At 39.8% G+C, this 21,372-nt stretch overlaps 2 protein-coding genes across 3 annotated transcripts; one reads left to right on the top strand and one right to left on the bottom strand.

Annotated features, from left to right (window-relative positions):
- The first annotated feature begins 580 nt into the window (after window positions 1-580).
- On the top strand, window positions 581-13,734 carry wu:fc38h03 (acetylcholinesterase collagenic tail peptide). Of its 2 annotated transcripts, XM_057355064.1 has the most exons (17): window positions 581-935; window positions 1,774-1,880; window positions 1,987-2,088; window positions 2,455-2,499; window positions 2,593-2,619; window positions 3,344-3,415; window positions 3,970-4,032; window positions 10,643-10,669; window positions 10,762-10,806; window positions 10,902-10,937; window positions 11,045-11,125; window positions 11,684-11,780; window positions 12,012-12,130; window positions 12,337-12,456; window positions 12,540-12,663; window positions 12,793-12,895; window positions 12,993-13,734. In XM_057355064.1, exons 1-17 carry the CDS (start codon window positions 833-835, stop codon window positions 13,060-13,062), a joined length of 1,341 nt encoding a protein of 446 aa, XP_057211047.1. In that variant the 5' UTR covers window positions 581-832; the 3' UTR covers window positions 13,063-13,734. The 2 variants fall into 2 exon arrangements, with proteins under 2 accessions (XP_057211047.1, XP_057211048.1); XM_057355065.1 differs by lacking the exon at window positions 10,643-10,669.
- A 127-nt stretch (window positions 13,735-13,861) lies between these two features.
- On the bottom strand, window positions 13,862-21,357 carry wipf3 (WAS/WASL interacting protein family member 3). The gene is made up of 8 exons (XM_057355082.1): window positions 21,049-21,357; window positions 19,593-19,672; window positions 18,890-19,022; window positions 16,876-17,040; window positions 15,960-16,781; window positions 15,223-15,363; window positions 14,800-14,901; window positions 13,862-14,453 (listed from the first exon to the last, which is right to left on the bottom strand). The coding sequence occupies exons 2-8, from the start codon at window positions 19,659-19,661 to the stop codon at window positions 14,413-14,415; spliced, it is 1,473 nt and encodes a 490-aa protein (XP_057211065.1). The 5' UTR covers window positions 19,662-19,672; window positions 21,049-21,357; the 3' UTR covers window positions 13,862-14,412.
- Window positions 21,358-21,372: the final 15 nt, after the last annotated feature.

Genomic DNA, 21,372 nt, shown 5'->3' with positions numbered 1-21,372 from the left:
AAAAGTTTCTTTTATGAACAGTTAAATGTTCTACTGTGCAATACACAACTATATACTCATATTTATTATACATAATGTTGATAGAATATTCAGCTATCCACACCCCCCTGCATAACTTGTATATAACAGTATAATTTGTATATAGCACATCTGTAAATACAGTCTACTGTCCTTTTGTCTAATATTGTCCTTTCTGTCAAATGTGTATTGCACATACAGGTTTTGTTACCTGTGCCTTGTCACTTTTTTAACCTGTATGTGCACTGGAAAGTTCTCTCACTAAGACAAATTCCTTGTGTGTCCAAGCACACTTGGCAATAAAGCTCTTTCTGAAATATATTTCGTTGTGTTCATCGGAACAAAGTAATTTATACAGGTATGAAATACATGAGCGTGAGTAAAAGATGAATTATCCCTTTAATGTCAATATTTGCTATATTATTTTTGTATGTTATTAGGCCTACTTGGGCTAAATGTCACATGGTCTCTTGTTACAGGTGATTTTCAAACAGTGTCATTAATCTTATGGCTGCCATGTGTTGTACAGTTTGTTAGCCTGTGTAGTGGTAGTACGAAGGTCTAATCTTGGACTGGAGACGGCAGATCAGATATCAGCTCCGCCTAGTGATTCCGATAGACTCCGTGGGAAGCATTCATATGACTTTATAACACGGTCACACTGACAGACAAGACAGAGGCAGCAGAAACAGACTGGGAGGGAGGAAGAGCTGCTGGTATTTTAGACTGGATGGATGGGAGAGAGATTTAGCAGTGGGTGAGGGCGGGCACCGGCTCGAGTCTATGTATTTTTGACACACTGGTATATAGGAACATGGCCATGAGCAGGGTTGGGATACAGCTGCATTTTCTTCTGTGCTCGGTGTCAGCGTATCTTTCACCGTTTAATCTGGATAATATCATTACTGTTCCTACAGGTATGAAGAGAGAGATAGAGAGAGAGCGCGCGAATGCGTGTGTGCGTACATGAGAGCGAGTGTCTGTGTAGGCTAAATGATGTGTGTTTTATTTGCTGTTTCCTTATATGCACGCTATTAGATTTATTGAAAATATATTATTTTGTATTTAATGGTGAGTATGTAATTACTATTTTTATTAATGATTTTACTCCTATTATTTGCACACTGTCTATGCATTCATGACTCCTTGGCGAAAATGAGCCATGATTGTATTATAGTAAAAGTGTAGTAATCGTAGGTTTACCACGGTTTTACAACTAAATACCATGCTGTGCTTACTGTAGTAAAACCATGGTTAATGTTTGTAAAGGCTGTCATATACTGAGGTATCAAACCCTGAGGAAAATTAACCATGGTTTTATTATAGTAAAAGTGTGGTAATGCTTTTTTGGATTGATTTCCAGTTGTATTGGATGTACTTCAAATATCTTGTTTAAACTATATTTTATTGAACTATTTAAAAAAAATAGTATTTGTGGTTATACGTGTAAAGAGGTTATGATTATTACCTGTTTAACTATGCTTACTGTGGTAAAACCATGGGTATTGTTTATATAATTATTAACTTATCGTTTAATTTAAACAATTAATTTGAAATCATATGTTCCACTAAATTTTTTGTTTAGATTTTACAAAGGCTACAGCATCTAGATTGCACTTAAACTACAGTATAATGCTGTTGATAAAAACTAATTAACCACTGCAATGCTATTAATATTTCATAAAATGCATGCTTTCATGCTGTTTATTATCTTAAATCTCTCTTTGTCTAATGATTGTTTGGTATATTCGTCAGCCCCGGCCACATTTGATGCCTTGAAAAGATTTGACCCATGTTGCCTGTTGGCTCCGCCTCCCCCACCTTTGTTCCCGCCCCCTCCCGGTGTCTTAAGTAGAGGGCCTGTAAGTACTACATCATGACAGTGCCGTGAATAATTCTTGTAAATTTAATAAATGAAATGACAGCATGTCTGTTTTGCAGTAAAGTCTATTTGATCTATTTGTCAAGGTGTCTCCAGGACCTGTGCTGAGGGTAGAAGAGAGAAAGAAGGATGAGAAGCAAGTGAAAGAGTGCTGTGTCGTTGGACCACCAGGACCTGTCGGACCACAGGTAAGAAGGAAGAGGATAGAACGAGGTACCAAAGTGCTTACAGCAAACTAATAAAGATTTAAGAAACAATACTGTAGGCCTACAATAAGCAATATGGCCTGGGCAAGTTGTTGTAATGATTATCAGATTGTCAATGGAGATATTCAGTTCTATAAACATGAAGATAATATTGAGTAGCTTGCATTGTAGACACAATATAGCCAGTTATTTTGTCTATTTTTGTTCCACTTACAAAAATAGTCCCCAGCAAAACCAAAGCAGGATCAGTCATTGCGATGTTGTTGTTGCTGAGCAACACACAGACTGACAGCTCGTCTGGATCACTCAACACAAAGAAGCAGGATTATAATTTTATGTTTTTTTTAGGGTCATACTGGCTTACCGGGAATGCAGGGACCCAAAGGAGATACGGTAAGATTGTTAAGCTTTCTTGGAGATCAAATATCTTGGTTTGATAGTAGAGAACATTTAATTTCAAGGAATTGTTTTCTTCTTTCATTTTAGGGTGACATAGGACAACCAGGGTCAAAGGTCAGATTCTTCATTTTGGGTGAACCTTTAAGGAAGACATTTTCATCACTGATCTGCTCTTGCATGGATTTCATGAACAATAGAAAGCCAGAGTTCTTAGCCAAAAACACAAAAAAAGAGCACATGGAGCAGTAGTCTTGGTGCACACTTTTTTATATTCTCCCTTTAATTTAAAATGTGCTCCATCCTTATCACAGGAGACATTCTGCAGTCTAGTACTTTCTTTATGCACATTTTACAGTGTGTTGGGTCATGTGCTGTTTACGGTATTAAAGCCCTTCTGCTCTCCACTGCAGATCTGCCCCGTAATATCACTTAGTGGTGACATTAATCTTAGTTGTACGCCGCTGCTTTCAAATTAAAGCATTGCAATGCCAAGGCCATGAGTTTGATTCCCAGGCAATGCATATAATCATAAAATGCATAGCTTGAATGCACTGTGAATTGATTTGAATAAAGCATCTACCAAATGCATAAATGTAAAAGGAGAGAAAATGTTAGAGTGTAGAATCTGGAAAGCACTCAAAAAGAGGAGCTAGATTGGATGGGCTGATTTTTTAAGAGAGTGTGGAGGGCTGCCGAGTGGCAGAGATGCTGAGTAGGGGGGTTGTCTTTGATTAAAAACTGCTCTGTATACTTCAGCTTATGCCGCACTGCATCTTGTTAGCTTGAGGATTCTGTGGGTGTGCAAAACTAACACACAAACATTTTTTTGTATTTGTAGGGTCGAACTGGGCGTCCAGGACTGCCTGGAAAGCCAGGTTCTCCAGGGTTACCTGGCTCAGATGGACCTAAGGTTTGGTGCCCAGAAAACTATTTTACTACGCACAGGTTGCTCTTAATTTTATAGCTCAGGAGATTTGCTCAGTTGTGTATTAGCACAACTAAACTAGAAATAAAAATAGAAACAAACAAGACAATTGTTAGTTGTATGGAGGTGTAAAATGAACGTATATGGTATAGGTAGAATAATTTGGATTTGGATAAATTTGGAGAATTTTTGTGAGAAGCATGAGACTTAACCAAACGTGTCCATTTGCTCTCCATTTATTCTCATTCATGTGTAATTGAGCTATTAAAGAAATCCATAAAGAAAACTCCATTGAACCAATGTCATCCACCCACATCATTGGCATCTGTTATTGCCATTGATGCCATTGATTGCCATTTACCTAAACAAGTCTAGTCTTCAGTTATGGTAAATGCCCTTATCAAACTAACTGCCAAGGTTATGATCAGAGTCAAGTGTCACCATTGAATGTTGCGTCTGCGATGGGATGGATCTAAGAATAACTGATTAGAACACAATCCCCTTCTGACTGGTTACTGTATATGTGACCTCATTGGCAGGGAGAGAAAGGAGACTCAGGACTAATGGGAATGCCGGGTATGAGGGGACCAGTCGGACCTAAAGTGAGTTACATAATTACATGCTCCAAATGTAACTGGTGTGGAAGTGGAAATAACGTAATCTTATGTAATGTTGTTTTTCAATGACAGGCCACCATATATCTTAAGGTTTAGTATATAAATTATTGCTGTCAAATTGATTAATCGCAATTCCAAAATGAATGTTTGTGTTTATATAATATATGTGTGTGTTACATGTATAGACCGTTTCATCCGAAATGCGTTCGTGGACTGCTCTTAACTTATGGTCTGTGTTTATTTATCGGTCTAGCTAGTGTCTAATAATATAACTATTTATATTTGACTTAATTTATGTTAATATTCATTTATATTCTTATTTTATTGTATAATAATTGTATTAAATACACAATTTATTGAATTTTTAAAAATGTTAATTTTATTAAATAAACAATTTGTTGAATGGGTCCTGTAGTTTTTGTCGCATTTAAAGAAACCGTATGGTACATTTACATCTAGCGGTTGAGCTTGGTACCGCAGTCTAAATATAAAATATTGGAGAGGCAAGTTTAGCCAAGTAACGGTTCTTCTAGGTTTCTTTTGCTTATTATCAGAAATAATCTACAGGCACTCTATTGTTTGCGAATGTGTACCGGAAGTTAAGGGCAGTCCATGAACGTGGGCATGCGCAGTAACGCTTGTTTATGTTGCTGGTCTTTCTCTTCTTGCACTTCTTGAAACCTGGATCAAGCCAGAGGACAGTGACACACCGGCCGCCCTCTCCAATAACTACACTTTCTCCCACAGCCCCCGCATTTCAGGGAGGGGTGGAGGAACTGGTCTACTTATCCCTAATGACTTGAAATTCAAACAGCTAGCACCCTCATGTGACTAAGATCTCCTTCGAGTCACATGCTGTAAATGTCATCCACCCTGTTAAAACTCATGTTGTAGTTATCTATCATCCTCCAGGTCAGCTTGGACACTTCTTGTAGGAGTTGGATGCACTTCTGTCATCCTTCCCTGAGGATGGTACTCCTCTGGTGGTACTTGGAGACTTCAACATCCACCTTGGAAAACCACAGGCTGCCGACTTCAACAACCTGACTGTGTTGCTTGACCTTAAGCGAGTTCCCACTTCAGCAAACCCATAAGTCTGGTAATCAACTAGATCTTATCTACACACACTGCTGCTCCACTCATCACTCTCCGGTCACCCCACTGCACACGTCTGATCTCTTGATCTCGAACTAACTTCTCCAGACACTACAAATGCTTCCCCACTGGTCACGTTCTGGTGCAACCTACGTACACTCTCTCCCTCCCGCTTACCCTCTGCGGTCTCCGCCACGCTCCTTCCCTCTGAACAGCTCTCTCTGTTGGATACTAACAGCACCTCCGAAACTCTTTGCTCCACACTAACATCATGCTTAGACAGCTTATGCCCTCTTACATCTAAACCAGCCCGTGCATCCCCTTCTGCCCCCTGGTTATCTGATGTTCTCTGTGAGCATGGCGCCAGGCTCAGGTCTGCTGATAGAAAGTGGGGCAAATCTTAAGATCCTACTGACCTCTGTCTCTATCACTCTCTCCTCTCTTCTTTCCCCGCTGATGTCTCCTCTGCGAAAACTCAGTATTACCACTCTAAAATCAACAACTCGCCTGACTCTCGTACTCTCTTTAAAACCTTCTCTGCTCTTCTTTGCCCGCCTGCCCCCTCACCTTCACCGGACTTAACAGCTGATGATTTTGCGTCTTTCTTCTTAAAGAAAACTACCACCATCAGCAATCAGTTCTCTGTGTCGCCGCCTCTTGAACACGCCCAAACCCTGACACATGCTCACTCCCATCTTTCTCTCTCCTATCCAAAGCTGACGTTTCCAAGATCATTTCTTCTATCCACCCGACTACCTGCCCACTACATCCCATCCTCACCCATCTCCTCCAGGCCATCTTTTCCATCGGTTGTTCCTGCTCTGACCCACATTATCCCGAGGCCCGTATTACCCCGCTACTGAAGAAACCCACTCTTAATCCTGCACTGTTAGAAAACTACAGAACGGTATCTCTCCTCCCTGTCACGGTATCAGTGAGGAAGAACCCAAGCGCAGGCAGCAGCGGTGAAGGGTTTAACAAAGGTATTTATTTAACAAAAGTCAAAACAAAAACCCACGAGGGGGCAAAGCAATAACAACAAAAAAACAGAGACAAAGACTAACTACACACTAGACTAACCAAACACTAGACATGAACTAAACTCAACACTTACTTAGACTAGACGGAGGAATTCACAACAGGACACAAGCATGAAGAACAGGGAGGCACATGCGAGGACTGATATACACACCATGGATACACAGCCAGAATACACAACGAACTAGCCCAGGACAATGAATACGAGGGCATTTTATAGAGAGACAAACAAAGGATAATTAACAAGGGACAGGTGTAGAGGATGAAACACTGATGGAAAGCTAACGAGGAACAAGAGGGCAGGAACAGAGACGCGACACCCGAGAGAGAGTATATGGAAGGCCGTAAGTGCCAAAATGTCTCTCTCCACACAAAACCTAAGGCTTTGTCATGACTCTGCCATGAGATCAAGAAATACATGACATGGAGAGGCAGAATCATGACACTCCCCTTCATTACCAAAACTCTTGAGCGTGTTATTTAACCAGCTCTCCTCCTTTCTCACACAGAACAACCTCCTGGACGGCAACCAGTCTGGTTTCTAGAGCGGTCATTCCACCGAGACTGCACTGCTGTCAGTCATTGAAGCCCTGAGACTGGCAAGAGCAATCTCTAAATCATCTGTTCTCATCCTACTGGATCTATCTGCTGCTTTTGACAACATTAACCACCACATCCTCCTGTCGACCCTCAATTCTATGGGTGTCTGGAATGGTGCTATGATGGTTCAAGTCTTACCTCTCAGGTAGGTCATTTAGAGTATCCTGGAGAGGTGAGGTCTCTGAGTCCCAACATCTCAATACTGGATGCCTCAGGGCTCAGTGCTTGGACCGCTGCTCTTTTCCATATACATGACATCCCTAGGTTCAGTCATTCGGAAACATGGCTTTTCCTATCACTGCTATGCGGATGATACACAACTCCACTTGTCATTTCAGCCTGACGATCCAACTGTTTCTGCACGCATCTCAGCATGCCTGAGTGACATTTCAAACTGGATGAAAGATAATCACCTGCAGCTGAACCTTGCAAAAACAGAGCTGCTTGTAATCCTGGCCGACCCAAAGATTCATCACAATCTCTCAATACAACCAGGCTCAGCAACCATCACACCTTCTGATGGCCAGAAACCTGGGAGTGATTATCGATGATCAGCTAAACTTCACAGATCATGTTGCCAGCACCCCCCGGTCCTGTAGATTCATCCTTTACAACATTAGGAAAATTAGACCTTTCCTGTCCGAGCATGCTACGCAAGTCCAAGTCCAGGCTCTTGTCCTGTCCAGACTGGACTATTGCAATGCGCTACTGGCTGGACTCCTAACTTGCACAACCAAGCCTCTGCAAATGATCCAGAATGCAGTGGCAAGAGTGGTCATGAACCGAAGAGAGCACACTCTTCATTAAGTTACATTGGCTCCTTATAGTCATTCGCATAAAATTCAAAGCTCTGCTCTTGGCCTATAAGACCACCACTGCTTCGGCACCCCCCATATCTTCACTCACTAATACAGATTTATGTACCCGCCAAATCCCTACGCTGTGCAAACGATAAGGTCTTGTTATGTTCCATATTTGTGGAATAATCTGCCCGCGGCTACAATATCAGCAGATTTTGTAGCCATCTTTAAGAATCGTCTGAAAACACATCTCTTCCGTCAACACCTGACCGATTAGTACTGACTTCTAATTCTTTTCTACTCTTTCTATCTTTAATATAAAATAGTCCTTAGCTTTGTATACTGTGGTAGGCTATATGAGACCAGTTTTACTGATATGCTTTTTGTTGTCCATATGTTGTTCCAATTGCTACTATTGTTTACCTCATTTGTACCTCATTAGTTCCTCTGGATAAAAGCTTCTGCGAAATGTAAATGCTTTGAAACCATCTGTATTTATGTGTATATATAAATACTAGGGCTGTTAACGTGTTAACGTATGCGATTAATTTTTTTCAGATTAACGCGTTAAAATATTTACCGCAGCATCCGTTTATTTTGTCATCCTTTGTCTAGCATTACATTATATAATCACGCTCTTATTCAAGTAAAGGCCTTTAAACCATTTAAGTGCGATTTAAAACAGTTGCTTTGACGCGTTCAGTATAGATAGACAGCTTCTAGCTGTGGGACGCGGCAACTTGACAGCGGTCCCGTCTGGTGTATACAGTCACGGGCTAAAGGCTGTGTCAGTGAATCTCTGTCAGACAGCACATCAGTATTAAATTCTCTTTCGTGCTGGAATTAACAAAACCACACAAGATTATGTCAGAAAGCCATTTTATCTAGCATTTTCGTAAGCACAGATTTCATTACATTTACATTTATGCATTTGGCAGACGCTTTTATCCAAAGCAACTTACATTGCATTATACTATACATTGTTTCTGAGTATATTTCAACGTGTTAAATAAAATCCTTAATGAATGCAAAGAGTTGTGATAATGGGAAAGGGCATCAGATCTGCGTAGAGCTGCAGCTCTTAAAGGGGCCGCATTCTTAAACCTGCTGCTGTTAACAAATGAAAAGAGGAATTCAAAGTGTTTAGTATCTTTAATTCTGTATTTAATTTAGAATTTAGCATTAAAGACTGTAAAGTGTTTGAGAACTTAATTCAATTTCTGTATATTTCCTACCTGTTAGACATGATAGGTCTCAATTATACTGTACTTCAATGTTGAACAGCTACAATTAATGTTAAAATAAAGAAAAAATAATTTAATGGAGACATCAGTTGCAGTACTAATATCAGAATGTTGCCTTTCATTCATAAAATGATGTTGTTAAAGAAATCTGTTGTTTCTACATTAATTTGGAGATTAAATGTGAAATCGTTAAAACGTAAAATTATATTTAAAAACATTAAAGTTATGTGTGATTAATCTCGATTAATCACAGAAAAAATATGTGATTAATCAGATTAATTTTTTTAATCGATTGACAGCACTAATAAATACACAAACCTACTGTACATGTATATGTATATATACATACACACTGTTTATACACTGAACAAAATGATAAACGTAACACTTTTGTTTTTGCCCCCATTTTTCATGAGTTGAAGTCAAAGATCTAAGACTTTTTCTATGTACACAAAAGGCCTATTTCTCTCAAATATTGTTCACATATCTGTCTAAATCTGTGTTAGTGAGCACTTCTCCTTTGCCGAGATAATCCATCCACCTCACATGTGTGGCATATCAAGATGCTGATTAGACAGCATGATTATTGCACAGGTGTGCCTTAGGCTGGCCACAATAAAAGGCCACTCTAAAATGTACAGTTTTACTGTATTGGGGGGTCCGAAAACCAGGGGGTCCGAAAACCAGTCAGTATCTGGTGTGACCACCATTTGCCTCACGCAGTGCAACACATCTCCTTCGCATAGAGTTGATCAGGTTGTTGATTGTGGCCTGTGGAATGTTGGTCCACTCCTCTTCAATGGCTGGGTTAGGGTTATGGCTCACCCACACGACACCGGTTAGGGTTAGGCTGTCTGCCATCTGCCCTGTACAGTGAAAACTGGGATTCATCCGTGGAGAGAACACCTCTCCAATGTGCCAGACGCCATCGAATGTGAGCATTTGCCCACTCAAGTCAGTTACGACAACGAACTGCAGTCAGGTCGAGACCCCAGTGAGGAACGACAAGCGTGCAGATGAGCTTCCCTGAGACGGTTTCTGACAGTTAGTGCAGAAATTCTTTGGTTATGCAAACCGATTGTTGCAGCAGCTGTCCGTGGCTGGTCTCAGACGATCTTGGAGGTGAAGATGCTGGATGTGGAGGTCCTGGGCTGGTGTGGTTACACGTGGTCTGCGGTTGTGAGGCCGGTTGTATGTACTGCCAAATTCTCTGAAACGCCTTTGGAGACGGCTTATGGTAGAGAAATGAACATTCAATTCACGGGCAACAGCTCTGGTAGACATTCCTGCAGTCAGCATGCCAATTACATGCTCCTTCAAAACTTGTGACATCTGTGGCATTGTGCTGTGTGATAAAACTGCACATTTTAGAGTGGCCTTTTATTGTGGCCAGCCTAAGGCACACCTGTGCAATAATCATGCTGTCTAATCAGCATCTTGATATACTACACCTGTGAGGTGGATGGATTATCTCAGCAAAGGAGAAGTGCTCACTAACACAGATTTAGACAGATTGTGAACACTATTTGAGAGGAATAGGCCTTTTGTGTACATAGAAAAAGTCTTAGATCTTTGACTTCAACTCATGAAAAATGGGGGGCAAAAACAAAAGTGTTGCATTTATAATTTTGTTCAGTGTACATACATACACGTGTATGTGTGTGCATTTGTATATACATATAAATATACACGTCACACACACATAAACATTTATTTTGTAATTGCTTAATCACGATTAATCGAATTGACAGCACTAATATAAATATCAATTGTAAAAGAGACGAAGGTAATTGTTCATTGTTTTTTCCACCTCCATAGGGTTTGCCAGGAATCAAGGGTGAGAAGGTGTGCACGTTAAACTCAAACATGAATAAAAGTATGGAACTGAACTTTGTATGAGTATATGAGTATGAGTATTCTTATGGTTATGGTTACAGGGGGCACGAGGAGATTATGGACCCGCAGGTCCAAAAGGAGACCAGGTTAGAGACTAATGAACTGTCAGACATGTTATGTCATTTTTTTATTTCACAATTGAAGGTTAATTTGAATGCCTTACCTTGTCTTCTTTCATTAGGGAGCAAATGGACTTCCTGGGATGCTGGGACAGAAGGTGTGACATTTTAACCATCAAAATGGATCCCAGACATGTAACACTAATATGTTTTTGTTGTCACTGATATGACAAGCTGCTTCTCTGTTCTGCAATCACTCCTCCAGGGTGAAATGGGACCCAAGGGGGAGCTTGGTGTATCAGGGAGACGTGGCCCTACGGGTCGACCAGGCAAGAGGGGTAAACAGGTTAGAAGACACACAGTTCTCCATGTATAAAGACATACACACTCAGTTTGTTTTGACATTTAGACACACATACGCTCACTGTTAACCCGTCTACCTCAGTCAATGTGTCAATTAATGTGGCTAAACACACGCTTGTGTGTATATGTGTCGCTTTGGCATGTATTCGTAAGTAATCCAAGGAGCTGAAAATCTCAACATGTTGTAGCGGGATTTGGACAGCAGGGCCTTCTATGTTGGGTCCAGCCCTGCCTCTCATGTTTCGAAGCTCTTGTGTCACGCCACGAATAGACACTTCTTGGGTATGTTATTACTAACTGCTGGGAAATACCAGGTGACTGTAACTGTAGGCATTACCCAGCATACGTTCCTACCATAAATCAGACCAACGCTATGACACGTACAGATCTCCTAAATGCCATTTCAACACCAGCGACTAATTTAATGCAACAGGTTTATAACATGAAAAACAATTTGTATGTCAAGCTTTAAGATGTCAACTTAAGCAATGAGTGTATTTGTGTTTATGCGTATTTGAATTATTTATGCATTTTAATGCAGGGGGCTAAAGGAGAGAAAGGTACTCAAGGCCCAGTGGGACCTAGTGGTCCATCTGGATTCAGGGGCCACCCTGGGCCTCCTGGAGTACCGGCATCAGGTGAGATAACACATGATCACCTAGTGATCTAAATAAGAAAATGCACTTGTTTTTACCTTTTTAAAGAGACCCTAAGCAAATGCAAAAGGCGACTTTCAAATTGAGCTAACTTTCTGTGCATACATGTCAACTAAGTATAATTAAATAACCTTCCTCTCCAAACACAAAAACACATTGTTTAACCTACCGTGGTCCACTCTGGTCACTCATGCTTCGTAATATTGTGTCCAGGACTGTTTGTTGTTGGAGAAAAGGGTGAGAAGGGAATGCCAGGCCCTCCCGGTTACTGTGACTGTGGTTCACTGAGTGCACCATTACAACATCGCAGCAAATATGAAAGAGTTCCAGCGGTAAGCAACACACAATTATACACATGTATATAAACAATATACAAAACATTTAGCATTTCTGGATCTTCAGGTGGCTCAACCACAAACACACTGTTCCCATCTAGCATATTTTACACATTTTACCGCAAGATCAATTTTAGCTTCTCCATTTCCAACAAATTCTTCTAAATGCATTACTGTCCATGTTCTCTGATCTTCCCACTCAGATATTTGTCGTAAGCAGTGAGGAAGAGCTAAAAGGTCTCCAGACGGATAATGCACTGGCCTTCAGAAAGGACCAGAGGTCTCTTTACTTTAAAGATGAAAATGGATGGGAGCCCATTCAGGTAAACAATCACCCGAAGACGCTACCGTGAAACATGCTGTCAGTCATTGGCATTATGGTAACATGAGCTGTGGTTTGTTCCAGCTGATGCCCCTCCAGGCGACGGAGAGGATGGGAGTGAATGGTGTGTGCGGAGATGGAGAGGTGCAGGAAGTCAACAGGGAGGAATGTGACGATGGAAACAAGGTCGTTACAGATGATTGCGTGGGTGAGTCACATGATCCAAGAAACAATCACGTAAACAATACAGGTTCATAAACGTAAGCATCGTTTTTCTGCCTTGTTTCTCTACTTCTGATTCTTCTGGTTCTTTATATTTATTTTTCTCTGAGTATAGGTTGTAAAAAGGCATTCTGTGGTGATGGTTATCGTCATGAGGGTGTGGAAGAGTGCGACGGAAAGGACTTTGGCTACCAGACCTGCAAATCGTATCTGCCAGGGTATGTAAGCCCCATTCAAACACATATGCATACTGTACATACAACAATTTTACATATGCAATGTATGTATGTCAGTGTATCTTTTCTTTATGTGTAGCACATTTGGGCAGCTCAGGTGCACTGACTCCTGTTTCATCGACTCCACTGGATGCAAATACCGGACCTGAGGCCCACAAATATTTACACTTTCACATGGACAAACAAACAGTGAGGTTCAAAGGTTTTGGATGACTATTGAAAATCCAGCATTTTTCCAAATTATTTCTTTCTCAATTTGACTTTCATCTGAAACTTGAAATTGTTCATTGGCTTCTGGCTTTTGGATCTCACTGTGCAGTGTGCACACACAGATAAAGCCTGCTGAGATCAACAGTATTAAGCGAATCAGAAGAGAGAAGATTTGGCTCTGTTTTTCTGTACTGCACTATGCAGTATCTGCTCTTTTATGATAGGGTGATTTAATGGAAGCAAGGAAGTAAGGAACTGCATTATGGAGATCATGAAAAGGCATGATTTGAATGAATGTATAATATGTATATTAAAATCGAATTATTTAATTTGTATTATAAACGCATGAGAAAGTTTGTGCATGTTTACATTATGTATGTATCATGTTTTTTCCCTTAGGAACAAACGACTAGAATATTTTACTGGGTCATGCCTTGTAAAGAAATGCTAGATCATTGTATTTATTTATTTTTTATTTATTGAACCGTGACTAATATTTTATGAAGTGATACCTTGTTAGTTATCTTTTTCACAGAAACTGGAATGTCTTGCAATGTTTACCTTGGTTAGACAATTTATTCACTCATAGCAATAAACTGCAAGCATGTGAATTCCAGTTGGTGGCGCTGTTTCCCAATGTCTCTTTCTTTTTGTACAAAATTCAAAAAAGGCACAGCATCTGAACCTGACACAGATTTCAAAAACAGTGATAGAAGAAATACACAGAATGTTGGGGGGATAATTTTTTTTTAATGATATTAAAAAGCACACTTGTTAGTTTCAGCAATCTTTCATTTACCATTTACAAAGAAAAGTACACCAGATTCAGTTCATTTCATACAGATTCCGAGATTTTACACGTATTGGTTTGCTTTCTTTCCTTTTGAAAAAAATAATGTCAGACTTCTCAGATCTTGTATTTACTCAACACTCTTGAGCTTTACTTTTGCTGCTCTTTAACCTTATTTTTTTGAGCCACCTTTTCTTATTTTTCTTATTTCAACTCTGTTACTAGTTAGTAACTGTTACGTAAAAAAAATTCTAGGCGACTAATTTAATTTGGTCAGCTATGAAAAGCAAAATTATTTAAAAACATTTGTTACTGAAACTCCTACAATATTACAAACAAAACAAAAAGGTGAAACAAGTTCATGTTCATTTTACATAAAAAGATGGTTTTTAGTTGAGTTGATACAACCAATTTTAAGCTGCTGTTCTGCCCTGATGATGGGATGTTGAATCAGAAATGTCCTGGTAAAAGTTAGCACCAAAAATGGTATTGTCACATTTCATCTTAAATGAGTCCTCGTGGCAGGAGGTTGCGGGTTGACTGTGAAAACAAAACAAGAAGAGCTTTACAACAAGATGGCATCAAAGGCCTTTTGTTTCAGTTTTTAGATTGTTTCAGAAATCATATTCGGAACTAACAAGACATTAAATGCAGCTTTACATGATGCAGTTTTCTATTGTTTCAGCTTGAACGTGTTAACAAATGGATCTGGTTACGAGCTGTTTGCGTAGTAGCGACCTATACAGGAGTTTCTGTTACCATGAATGATCTGATCATCTGCCTCAGGCCTGACTACATGAACAGAGGCAACACTGTGAGTATCGTCACCGAACAGAGAATTCACCTTTCCACACATCCACTCTCACACACAAAGAATCTGTTGTACCTCTGTTCTCTTTGCTGGGGTAGATACGTGGGAAGGGCCTGAACTCTTCAGGAGGAGGGAAGTCCTCAATAGGATGGAAATGAAACTTTGATTCAAAGTCATCTGAGACATTCAAAGACATAGATACTTCCTTAAGTTTGACGAAACAGAAATTACACACACTTGACATTTAAACTACATGTTCTGCTTTCTACAAACATACAAACACAATCAATCACATGAGCATAACACCACAACAAAAAATAAGGTCTGTGGTGGCACAATGTAGGTTTCAGTCTCACATTATTACTTGTGTCATGTGTTATGTGATGTGGTTTTATCTATCATTTTCAGTGCTTGTGATAATGAACTAATTGTATTTGTATCACTACCAATAAGTACAAGAAAACAATATAGCTATATGATGATGACCTGTAGTCTCACCTAAACTATACAGATGTCCGTTCCGTACTAAACTGGGCGGGGCTGACAGCGGAAGAGGAGGAGGAGGCGGGATCCTACTGGAAAGCTCAGTGGTAGGAGATCGAGCTGGTGGGACAGGAGGTGGAGCCAACCGTGGAGCACCTGTCAATCCAAGATTCTTCATAACTCACGGTACTAGTTCATCTAGTTCACCGGATAGGATTTTTTATCAAAAAATGACGATTCATTATTTACTCAAACCTGATTCAAAACCTGTATGACGTCTGTGGAACACATGAATGTCAATGCTGTATTTACATTACATTTACATTTATGCATTTGGCAGACGCTTTTATCCAAAGCGACTTACAGTGCATTTAGTCTATACATGTCTTTTAATCAGTATGCATGTTCCCTGGGATCAAACCCACGACCTTGCGTTGTTAGCGTTGTGTATTTCTTATACAAAGTGAATAGTGACTGAGGCTGTCAGTCGGCAACATTCTGCTTTTGAAGATATTCTAAGGAATGTTGGTAACCGAACAATGGCAGTACCCATTCACTTCTATTGTATGGACACAAAACCAATGCAAATCAATGAGTACTGCCATTGTTCGGTTACCAACATTCCTCAAAATATCTTCTTTTGTGTTCCGCAGAAGAAAGATAGTCATACAGATGACATGAGGGTGAGTAAATGATGACAGAATTGACATTTTTGGGTGAACTATCATTTTAAGAGGGTGTTCGTCATTTACCTGCACTCCGTGGCACCGCAGGGGGTCGTCTGCTGGGGGCGGTACACGGATAAGAAGGCGGCAAAGGTGGTACGATGGGCCTGTATGCTGGTGAGGGCATGGGAGGGACTTTTGGAGGTGGTGGGGGTGGTGCTGAGGAGGGGTGGCTAGACGAAAAAGAAGCAGGAAGAGGAGGAGGTGGAGGGCCTAAATGACTTTTATTCATTTCTAACACGCCTGGAGAAGGAGGTGGAGAAAAGAAAACTCCAGATGACCGTTTAGGGACCGAGGATGGAGGAACCGAGGGAGGGGGTGGAGGATAGAAGACCCCAGATGATCTGTCGGGGAGTGAGGATGGAGGTATTGACGGAGGAGGTGGAGGGGGCGGAGGGTAAAAGACCCCTGATGATCTGTCAGGGAGCATGGAAGGTGGGATGGAAGGAGGCGGCGGAGGAGGCGGAGTTGTGGGCATAGGAATGGAGTGTGATTGGACAGGTAACCAAGTGGGTTTTGCCATTTGAGGAGGCGGGGGTGGTGGCGGGCCGGTGGGGAGTGGTGGTGGTTTATGACTTGGTCGCACTTGCGGTCCAAAATGAGGAGGAGGGGGTGGAGCAGAAGATGGTGGTGTGGAGGACAACAGTTTGAAATCAGGATGTGCGGTTTGGCTGGGGGAGGGCGGGGCCGTGTATGAGGAAAGGGGCCGAGCTTTAGGTAAAGAGGCGGTTCTTTCCAAAGGTTTGTGGGAGGGGGACAGATCAGGGGCGCTTCCTCTAAAACCATCTCCTTGTGATGGAGGGTTCCAAAGAGGCTGTTTCAGGCTAGCGGATGAACCCGAACGAGACACTGAAACACAAAAAAACATATCTTGCATGAATATAAAGTCATTCACTTCAAAAAAACTAAAACATTTATCCATATTAATAATTGATTTCTATACCCGGGTTGTGCTGTGGCCGTTTGTCTCTTTGTCCAACTGGTTTGAGGACAGGAAATCCCCCAGCAAACAGTCCACCCAGACTTGGACCCATTGTAGGTGGAGCAGAACCTGCTGTGCTTGGAACCCCATGTCTTCCATTATCATCCACACCACTCACTTTAGGCTCTAAAGACACATACCATCACACATGAAGTGATTTACACACGTTAGACGTGTACCTAAATCAACATCCTGGATATTCCTGAAACAACAGTCCTATCAACGGTTTAAATTTAAGGTCAGCACTAAAGGGTCAGAATTACCATCACCAAACGTGAAGGCAAGAATTATTTGTAATAATAAAAGCAAAATGTTGATATTACTAACTGTGATTATCAATATAATGTTAATACTACGCGAGATGATAACATATAGCTCTTTAACATAGTAGTGGTAATGCATCCGTTTGCCTTAAGAGCCAGGATGGTTACAAACACTTTTATTTTGAGTATAATTCATTTGACAAAAAAAAGAGAAAACACAAACGTGAACAAAATTTGGCATTATTTGTTTATTTTATTTTTTATGATTTATATTGTTGTCCTAATTCTTCTGGCCATGACAATCATGTGAATATCTGATATTGTGTATTCCTTTTTTTATACGTTTTTCATAAAAATATATTCTAGGCCAAAGTAAATATTCTAATTAACAGATGGAAATTATAATTATTAATGACAAATTATTTATGTCATACATATTTTAAAGGAATGGATAAAGTGAATGAAGTTCATTTGCAAAAACAGATTCACTCCATTTTTAAAACCTTTTTTATTGTACATTCCAAGTAATATCAATCAAACTACAGTTGGGTTGTTTTGATTAATTTATAATAACTCTAAAATACAGCTACCTAACAATAAAACACAACAAAAACATATTAACACATAAAATTAAAAACAGAGTTATCTGGGTTTCAAATAAGCTTTTCAAATTAATAAATAATAAATATTTTAAATTTGTATTTTGTAAATTGAAGGACAAAGTGGCATACAGTGAGTATTATATATATACAAATCCCCCCAAAATAAAAAAGAAATAAAAAAGGATTCATAAAAAATTGACCCTGACACTGGTTAGGACTGTATTTGTTTTAGGAATGTTGTTCTAGACCAACAAATTAAATAAAAACAATTCACTAATTTAAGCAGTCAGAAAAAAGAACTGTATTATAAAGGAAGCCATAGACTTTTTAATGAACATGGCGTATCTCAAGTCCAGAGAATACTACTGTTCTTTGTCCTAAAGAGGAAGTCAAGTAGTATTCAGGCTCCTCGCTGTCCTTGCGATCCTGACTTCATCACTTCCTGTGGTGTGTCTTGGCCCTTTATCTACTCTACATTCCCATATACAGACAAATAGCTTTCCTGTAGCTCAGTGGTTAGAGCATGGAGCTAGCAACGCCAAGGTTTATGGGTTCGATCCCAGGGATTGCACATATTTAGATAAAAATGTATAGTATAATGCAATGTAAGTTGCTTTGGAATTTGGATAAAAGTGTCTGCTAAATGCATAAATGTAAAGTATCCTTTGTGCACTTGAGTGCTTTGAAGTGTGAGGAGCCAATGAATATGGACCTTGAGCTCAAATATAGCTCTATACAGATAAGCACTTATCAGCAATTCAGACTGTTCAATGGCTATTTTTTACTACTCTTTGTTCTGTCTATCAAAATCTTTTACTTTTATTTTAATGAAAGAGTAATTTAATACAGACTGTTGTGGTGACACTCAAACTCTTTTTTTCATTGATTTAAAAAAACTCTATGTGTGCAATTTAACATTTCCACTATTCCACAACATTCCACTTTAGTCTATCAACATCCAAATCTGATCAGAATTTTATAAATAGTTTCAGTTTGTAAACAGAGTGTTGCCAAGTGACCCTGAATTCACTTTAAAACTATTACATTATTATGTAAACATAATTGAGTGCCTATACGAAAGTTTATCTGAATAAATTTAATTTGACTCACTGTCAAGTACAGGGGCACTTCGATCGTTGACTTGTGTGACCTTTTTCAGCCTCGCCCCCTTCTGAATGTCACCCAATAGCGCATTGCGACCTCCTCCTTGAGAACGCTGCACTATAGGAGGGTCTGTCCGTGACTTTAAAAGAGATACTTGGTTGTTAAAGAAATAGTTAATCTCACTAAATATTGTCTCCACAAATACAAAGTTTTTATTTTTTACGGTATCAAGGATACAGCAAAATAATAGTCAACAACAGTTGTGCTGCAACAAAATGTCTGTTCCAATCACATACTGAGTTACTGGATTTTAATAAAACCACGTCTAACACAGAATAGTGAGTGTGACCTGCAACTACAATATTCATTAAGTGTTGATGTGTGAATTGAATTGTGCGTTTCAAATGACACATGTTATGGCAATATTGCCTGTTATGGCAATAAGACAATGGATACACATTAACCAGAAAAGCCGAACATGTGACACTGACTGCACTTCTTCCCTATGTGTGCGTAATTTTATCTCTAATTAATAATGCAAACTGGACAGGTGGTTGCCAGGAGAAACTGCAAGAGAAGATGGTCAGAGATATAGAAAGCAACAAAAGAAAAAGAAAAATACTATTTCTGTTTATCTTGGAGTGTGCAAATATGTAATGAAGCTTGATGAACTATATAATATTAATGGATATTTGTGCATGCATCTCACCTGTGCAGGAGCTGAAGCAGGTGGAGGTGGGGGTGGGGGTGCTGGGGGAGGTGGAGGAGGGACAGGCATAGATGAGAAACCTGAAAAAACAATTAAACACAAACACACACATTACATGATGATTTAACCCCCGGCCACCAGCAGTCCCAACTTTACCTAATGCAACCACAGATTATAGCACACTGAGAGATGTTTAAATTGTTGTTTAAAAAAAGTAACTGGTTAGATTAGTCTTTTGGGTGTTGTAAACACAAACTTGATCTTTTCTCTCTTCTTGGTTTTATTTACTTATATCAATTCTGACTTTGACAGAGCTCCAGCTATACACAAGTGTTAGAGAACACTAAGAACTGTTTAGAAGTTCATTGTGGTTTCTAAATGACAAAGCATTCTGTCTTTCCTCTTTCCCCTCCCTCTCCACAAGTCTACATGTTCCACTTGGCAGGAAGCTTGTCCATCACAAGATGCACCAAACAGGAACCCTCCCTTCTCTTATAGGAAAACCAATCTCCTGCATTAACAATGGCCAAAAAGGAGAACATCTTTTTTTGTAGAAACTACCCTTAACACTGATGTAGGGCCATTTCTCTCATAAAAAATCCCAAAACTATCCTTAATAAGAAAAAATAAAACTGATCTCAGATCAGAAAAAAGGGGCAACCTCTTATCGAGAGCTGAAGGACTCTGCAGTTAACAAAGGAGTCTGTTGTTTTGGAAGTAGAGCTACCCAACCACTGGCAAGCCCAACAACACTCCCAGTGATTATGTGAGGAAGAGAAGTATGCTAAATACAGCAGAGAAATGTAGAAGAAATTTAGTTAACATGTTAATAGTCAGGAATGCTTATTCTTGCCAAAATACTGAAACATTGTGAAGCTTTGGTATTGGTGTTGTAATAAATAATTATGGGTGAGAAGAAAACGACAAAGTCAGTAGAATTTTGCTTGTCCATTGCACAATAAATGCAAGCTATTTTCCGTTTGGTCCTTTTTATACAATTGTCTAAGACCTGGATAACAGTTCACTTTTGCCTCCTAATAACACTCTGCTTCCCTAGAGCCCCATTACCAGCTTTCCCATGGAGATTTTGACAAACAAAGTTGTGCTGGTCCGCCCATGTGGAAACGTTTTTATCCACCTGTAGTCAGACATGCTATATAGTATCTTACTCAAACTAATCATAACGTGTGTAATGTGTTATTTTCTGCATTCTGTTTCAAAAAGCCAGTTCTTTATTAAACTGATATTTATATTTAAATAAACATTTCGTTGGGGATCAAAAAAATAAATCATGTACAAATGCAAACATTAAACTGTGTCTTTCATAGATAGCAATTGTCAACACTGTGTCAATGTCACTCAGAAGGCAAACCAATGAAGTCATCTGAACATAACGGTATTATTACACCCGTACTAATAACCCGGTTTATTGCCATATAGTTCACACAGATCTTACCTTAGTGTGTTTGAAATCTGAAGTTTCGTGCGGTTTTTCTCCAGTGGACGCAGAGAAGTTGTCAATGGCCAGTCCGGGCGCGCTGTGTCCAGCTCACGAGATACTGTTACTGACCGCGAGCGAGCTCGGGTTATAATTAGGCTCGATTCGAGGACACGTCTAATGGTTCGTTATGTTACTAATCATAAAATACAGTCCTATGCAACATGTAAAACTATACTTTGCTTTAGCGTACTATCACTTCAAACTGTTCATGAGACAAACACGGTCTCCCTTTCCCAGTTTGACGTTTGTGTAAACTGAACTGGACTCCACTATTCCCCT

This window comes from Triplophysa rosa, linkage group LG16, assembly GCF_024868665.1.
Source record: "Triplophysa rosa linkage group LG16, Trosa_1v2, whole genome shotgun sequence".
Lineage (NCBI taxonomy): Eukaryota > Metazoa > Chordata > Actinopteri > Cypriniformes > Nemacheilidae > Triplophysa > Triplophysa rosa.
Note: the sequence above shows the minus strand (reverse complement) of the source record. Positions and strands in the feature narration are given on the sequence as shown.

Excerpts from the sequence above, each read along its gene's own strand:
- wipf3 (XM_057355082.1), bottom strand. The coding sequence starts at position 19,661 with ATGCCTGTCCCTCCTCCACCTCCCCCAGCACCCCCACCCCCACCTCCA. Across the intron at positions 17,041-18,889 it reads AAGTGCCCCTGTACTTGACA|AGCCTAAAGTGAGTGGTGTG; the intron begins GTGAGTCAAATT and ends ATGTGTCTTTAG. Across the intron at positions 15,364-15,959 it reads TGCGGTGCCACGGAGTGCAG|GTGCTCCACGGTTGGCTCCA; the intron begins GTAAATGACGAA and ends TTGGATTGACAG.
- wu:fc38h03 (XM_057355064.1), top strand. The coding sequence starts at position 833 with ATGGCCATGAGCAGGGTTGGGATACAGCTGCATTTTCTTCTGTGCTCG. Across the intron at positions 2,620-3,343 it reads TAGGACAACCAGGGTCAAAG|GGTCGAACTGGGCGTCCAGG; the intron begins GTCAGATTCTTC and ends TTGTATTTGTAG. Across the intron at positions 12,457-12,539 it reads ATGGATGGGAGCCCATTCAG|CTGATGCCCCTCCAGGCGAC; the intron begins GTAAACAATCAC and ends GGTTTGTTCCAG.